The sequence below is a fragment of the Pinus tabuliformis genome, chromosome 4_2, assembly GCF_031772625.1.
Source record: "Pinus tabuliformis cultivar Carrire ecotype Pingquan chromosome 4_2, CPIR1, whole genome shotgun sequence".
Taxonomy (NCBI): Eukaryota; Viridiplantae; Streptophyta; class Pinopsida; order Pinales; family Pinaceae; genus Pinus; species Pinus tabuliformis.
This window is the reverse complement of record NC_142304.1, coordinates 524286239-524292890: the sequence shown is the minus strand read 5'-3', so window position 1 is coordinate 524292890 and position 6652 is coordinate 524286239. Positions and strand designations below refer to the sequence as shown.

At 38.5% G+C, this 6652-nt stretch overlaps 1 protein-coding gene across 1 annotated transcript in view; it reads right to left on the bottom strand.

Moving 5' to 3' along the window:
• Positions 1-333: 333 nt before the first annotated feature.
• LOC149170297 (uncharacterized) overlaps positions 334-6652 on the bottom strand; it is a 293637-nt gene continuing 287318 nt past the window's right edge. Inside the window, exons 3-5 of the mRNA XM_089425507.1 lie at positions 732-818; positions 489-574; positions 334-342 (exon numbers count right to left, since the gene is read on the bottom strand). Of these exons, the coding sequence (XP_089281633.1) occupies positions 334-342; positions 489-574; positions 732-818 (182 nt within the window). The remainder of the gene's footprint in view (positions 343-488; positions 575-731; positions 819-6652) is intronic.

Genomic DNA, 6652 nt, shown 5'->3' with positions numbered 1-6652 from the left:
TTTTGTTAGGATATAGTTTGTTCATAGTATTGTATTGTATTACATGGTTAATATGTATTATTGGGTGATGGGTAAGGTAGCAATCTAAATTATTTTTATATATATTATTTTTTTATTTTAACTTTTTCACTCTATTTCACTTTACGAAAAACTAGTTGTATATATTAAAATAAATACATTTGATGAATAAATAAATAATATATATAATAGTATTATATTGTTAAATAAGTAATTATATTTTTATTTATTAGTTTTTAATTGTTAATTTTGGAGTCTAATGTATTTTTGCTATTTAAGATTTATAGATTTTTTCACTTTTGTCATGAAGATGAATCACATTAACTGGTTCAAAACGTCAATCAAATAATGTTAATATGATTAATCCTGACTATATTATGAATAAAAAACTCAAGGTTTAATATTTTAAAACTATAAAAATTAATAGTGTTATCAAATATGATATCATGATAATTAAAAAAATAAAAAACAATTAAATTTCTGACGTATCCCACATAAATTCGTTTAAAGATGCTCTTGCCAACATTGTTGTCACTTGATGATTGATCTGCATCACCTGAAAATCAGGAAATTCAAAAAAAAATTAATACTTAATACAAGCGGTTATGCAACAATGGAGAAGATACATTTATTCTCATGGCTTCAGCTCTTTATACAGAGTTTGATTAAAAAATATAAAAAATGGTTAACCTATAATAGGAGAAAAAACTTACCTCTTTCTCCCAATTTGTTTTCCATGTAATAAATACGAGGACAATAGTTTGAATTGCAGTTCCGCAAATCATTCCCATCCAAATCCCCTGCAACCAGTATTGAAAACATATGAAACAATATAAATATAATATTACACATTCATATCCATGCCAAAATAAAATTTACATCCATGAAAACCATAATAAAGTGTACTCACCCTTATACTTAATTGAAACACAAAACCTAATATAACACCGAATGGAAGCCTAATTAAATAGTAGCATATAATGTTTATATGAGCAACAATATACTGTTTTCCTAATCCAACTGCCACACTTGACTGGAAATAAAAACACAAGCTCAGAAATCAATTAAAAAAAACCTTCATCTCTGCTACTCGACTGACAATAGCCACGGCTGCAATGCCCCATGTGGCTTTCGACTCCAACCAAAACGATCCTCTGCTGGTAGCTGCTGACAAATCCTCCATGCTTCTATCGGTTTCATTTTGGATGAGAGGACTAGAGAGTTGCCCTTCTTCCATAATAGAGGACTATATGTCCACACAAATGACATATAGTCCAAAATATGTCCAAAATATGTCTCAAATGGTGAATGTTGCGTAGATGAGTGCACCGCTTGGTTGTAGGAATGTTGCACATATGGAAGATGCTCATCCCACAACTTAGGATGTTTCCCACAATAGCCTCACAACAAGTGTACCATGGTATGGTTTACAACCTCTGTCTGTCCATCAGTTTGTGGATGGATTGTCGTGCTTCTTTTCAACTTGGCGTCCATCATCTTCCACAAGCTGGTCCAAAAATCTCCGAGAAAGTGGGAGTACCGATTTGACACAATCGATGTGGGCAAACCAAAATGGACCCAAACATGCTAAAAGAAAAGATGAGCAGTCTGCTATGTAATAATCTGCTTTTTACAAGGCATTAAAATACACATCTTACTAAAACAGTCAACGACGGCATACAAATAGTCGTGACTTTTTCTAGACAAAGGCAAACCTCCTACAAAATCCATCGACGCACTTTTCCATGGATTACTCGGAATAGGGAGTGGTGTGTAGAGCCTGAGTTTTCTATTAGAGGGCTTTGAAACAGAACACATCACACAACCCTTTACATAGTGAGTCACAATGTTCTTCATATGAGGCCAAAAACAAAATCTTTGTACATGACACAAAGTTTTTTCAATACCAAAATGACCAGACACAAGGGAGGTGTGGGCCTACGGGATTACATGTACCCTTTCTCCTATGGGTATGCACAATTTGCCAAGGTGATACAACAATTTCCCTTGCAAGTGATATTTGTCCACCTGTGAACCATGGGTTAGTTTTGCATAAATCTCCTTAAAGTCATCATCGTTAACATATTGTTCAGCATAAATTTCAAAAGATAATGAAGCATTATGCAAAATAACAGAAGCAGAAATAGGAGGGTGAGATAACATATCGGCCACTTTGTTGCTAGTGCCCTTCTTGTACTTTATTACCAGATGAAACTGCTGCAGAAAACCCATCCACCTGAAATGACGAGATTGTTGCAACTTGGTTTGACACTGAAGATACTACAAGGGCTGATGATCCGTATGGATGATGGTATCCTTGTTGATCAGGTAGTGTTTCCACTTTTTCACACTCTGGACCAAGGCATATAATTCCTTGTCATAAGTGGGATAGTTTATCACAGCCTGAGAGAACTTCTCTGAATGGTAACATATCAGCTTCTTTTGCTACATCAGTACAACTCCCATGGCATATACGCTGGCGTCTATCTCGATCTTGAATGGCTGTTGGAGATCTAGTAAGGCCAAGACCGGTGCGGTGCTGATATTTTCTTTCAATGTTTCGAAGGAGTTCTGCTACTTTCCTCCCCATTGAAAGACTTGCTTTACACTTGTCAATGCGTGTAAAGGTGCTGCAATAATAGAGAAATTGGCAATAAATCTCCTCCAACACTGGACTGCACCCAAAAAATCTGCGAACCTCGGTTACACTAGTAGGCTTAGGCCAATTTACAATTGCTTCAACTTTAGAAGGATCAATTTTTAACTGACCATGACCAACAATATGACCTAGGTAAACCAAAGAGGTTTTCCCAAACTCACACTTTGACAATTTTACATAGAGTTTTTCGTTTCTCAATACATCAAGCACTTTCTTCACATGACATACATGTTCATTCCAAATTTTACTAAAGACAAGGATATCATCTAGATATACAAGAACAAATTCATCAATGAAAGGCCTAAAGAGATCATTCATGACCCTCATGAAAGTGGTTGGAGCATTGCAAAGTCCGAATGGCATCACCATCCATTCGAACAACCCCTATTTAGTCTTGAAGGCAGTTTTCCACACATCCTTCTCTGTAATTCAGACCTGGTGATAACCACTACGCAAATACAATTTGGTGAAATAGATAACATTCTTTAACTGATCTAATAAGTCATCAATGTGGGGAAGAGGGTAACGATTTTTCACCATGATTTTGTTTAGTGCTTGATAATCCACGCACATCCTCCATGTGCCATCTTTCTTCGGCACTAAGACAATCGGTGAACCGCATGGAGAAGTGCTTGGTCTGATGACCCCTTGGTTCAATAGTTCCTGCACCTGCTTTTTGATCTCCTCCATCTCAATGGTCGACATCCTATACATGCCAATATTCGGTAAAGGAGTGTCATGTTGCAACTGGATCTCATGTTGGATTTACCTCTTCGGAGGTAATCCTCTTGGTTCCTGAAACATCTCATCATAGTTAGAAATTAATTCACGTAATTCCTTTTTATGCGCATAATCACAACCCTGGAAAGCATCGGATAATTCTGCATCTTTTCCCCTTACAATCATAAGCATGCAACCCTTACTGGAATTCACCAACCTCTTCATTTGTCCTGCACTTACAAGGCTGGCACTGATTTTAGTTTGATGAGCCCTTACAATATATTCTACCCCATATTTTGTGATTTGGTATTTGTTTTCATGACGGAAGAAGATTGCCTTTCTATCATATAGATATGGACTCCCTAACACCATGCCACATATATCCAATGGTATCACATCAAGTTTTACCTCATCCACTAACTTAGAAGCAATCACAAATTTAACCTTACACTACTTAGTTACATTCACTTTTGCTTTATCATGTATCTATCCAAGTGGGTAAGGTTTTGGATGTGGTGTAGTTTCCAAGCCTAGCTTCTTTACCAAGGACTTTGAAAGTAAGTTTTCTTGGGATCCGGTATCAAATAGAGTTTCCACTTTTGTATGATTTATGATAACTCTAATATGAAATAGCTCAATTCTCTTTCGTTCATTAGGAAGAGACTCATTTATTGAACTAGTGCCTTCATGTGATTCAGAATTAACATGCGGTGTAAGAGTACCTTTTGTTCCCATTGTTGTGATCAATGCTACATCTCTCGAATCAGATCCAAGGTCTTGTTGCACAGTTGCCATTGTCTTTTGCTTGCCTTTTCCTCCATACTTCTTTGGTCTCTTTTCCGGGTACTGTTTCCAACAATGATCATCGTCATGACCTTCCTTTTTGCAGTGATTGCAATAAGGTCTTTCTCTTTCATCTTTCTTGGTTGATGTTGTCCTCTTCTCCTTTCCTTTTCCTTTCACTTTGGGTTTTCAATTTGGAGGTTTGAAAGGTGGTTTCTTCAAATGATTATCTCTTTCATTTTTGCCCTTGTTTTCAAGATGGATTACCTTCACACTGGCGGAGTCAATAATAGTTGGTTCAAACAATAATAATGAATGCCTAAGGTAACTATGTAATGATCCAATATACTTAGTTACTACTTCAGGTGAGTCAAGTGCAATGCCCAAATTAAGTGTCTGTTTTCTAAATTTCTCTATAAAGCTTTGAACATCCTAACCTCTGCCTTACCTTAAGTATTACCAATCCATTAAGGCTTTTTGTTTGTAACCCAAGGGATAGAATTGTTCCTTTAATGTAGAAATGAAACTAGGCCATGAGGAAAGAAGATTACCCACACTCTTAATGCTTCGAAATTTGCTCTCCCACCAAACGAGAGTGGTGCTACTCAGCCAAAGAGAGGCCAGCTGAATCTTTGCCTCATCCTCATCGATCTGCTGAATCCTGCAGTAGATTTCAATCTGCCTAATCCAGTTGTTAAACTTTTTTGCATTACTTTCACCATTAAACATGGGAAGATCAAATTTGACATCTAATTTAAAGAAAGGTTTCTTAGATGCATCCCTTAAATTTCTACGATTATGGTGGTGAGAGGAAGAAGAACTTTCACTCGTGGAAGGAGAAGGAGGGGGTTCTTCTCCACCATTTCCATGCACTGAACCTTGTTCTTCTGGTTTTCTCTCTTCTGCTTTCTCCAACCTTGAAAGAAATTGACCAACATTCTCTGCCATTGAATAGATGTTTTGCGGAAATTGCGCTCCTCTTCAAGACGAGCCTCTTCATCTGCCATGTTTCTCCTTCGATGTGCACGCCTCGCTTTAGGATCGAAAGTATTTAGTTTCCCTTTTCCTCTTCGGAGCTTGTTTCTTGTTAGCATACAAACATGCAATTCACATCTAAAAATGCTTGCTCTGATACCACTTGATCCAAAATCTTTTGCTTATAGATGTGTTAAAGAATTACATGCATAAATTGTAGCTTAGCAAAGAAAACTTAACGTGCACATTAGACAAGAGGAGAAACACATAAAGCATGAAAGAAGACAACAAGACTTGATAACGGAGTTCATCTGACTTGGACTACGTCTCTGGGTCCTGCTCGATCAATGGGGAGGCCTTCATTCATTAAGTGGCATGAAAAAAAGAGTACAAGCTCATCAGTTACAAAAAGGAGTCTTATACCTCCATACTGAAAATGGATGAAAAATGAAAAACTCTGATGGAGAAATGGATAGCGCCATTGCATTCGTGGCGTCGAGAAGTGCTGAAAGCATATAAAATTTGTCAAATTCTGACAAATTGAAATTTCGGCCCTCTTGCAAAATTCTACCTCGAACTGCGTGCACTACCTCCTCTGCCTGAGCGCACTGAAAAATTGCATTTAAATATAATTCTGAGGGCAGATTTCTCAATAATGTTGTTGGCACAGTTGGTTGTGATCTGGTTTAATAGGGAGGAGGTCGGGAGGTCAAACCCCGCCTCCTCCTTTTTTAATACACCACAAACAAAAATATTTTAAAATTAAATTTCGGTTGGGCCGGGCCCGCCTTGGGCGGCCCACCCACCGTACCCACCTCCGTAATTTTTTAATGGTGCACCTCCTCCGTTTATGGTTACGGTGTTGTTGGTTTGGGTTGGGTCCGCACCCCAAGGGCTGGCCCACCCATGTCCATTAGTTTGGTGGCTCCGTGGGAGCAGCGGAGGGGCCGGGGTCATGGCCTGTCCCTCCCACATTTATGTTGAGTTCCGTGGCTAGGGGAGGGGTTGGGGGTCGTGGCCCGCCCCTCCTTTGTTTTTTGTTTATTTTTTGGGTGGTGGGGTTGGTGGCCCACCACCCTTTTTTAATATTTTTTTGTTATACAAAAACAACCCGCGCATTTTTGAAAATCTGGTTTTGGACCGAAGGAGTCCTTTTAATGAGGCAACAATTTTTCCTGGAATCTGGCTGGAGTTGGCCGGATTCCATCCACTAGAGAAAGTCCAAATTGCGCCTTCATTAATCCTGCTCAGTCATCAAAAGTCAACCCAACTTTCACTGACTCTATTTTCTTCATCTGAACTCGGATTGGAGTGTCGTTCACACCATTGGAATCAGGGTGACGAGCACTTCGATCTGATGTCAGGTTAATCATCTTTCCACCACTTTGAATTTTGAGCTTTTTCCCATGCCACTGTGTCTGAAGATCCACCGGGATCACCTCTGCACTCATTCGTGCCACTGTAGAGGCCGAATCCTGACGAATCGGTGTCGATATC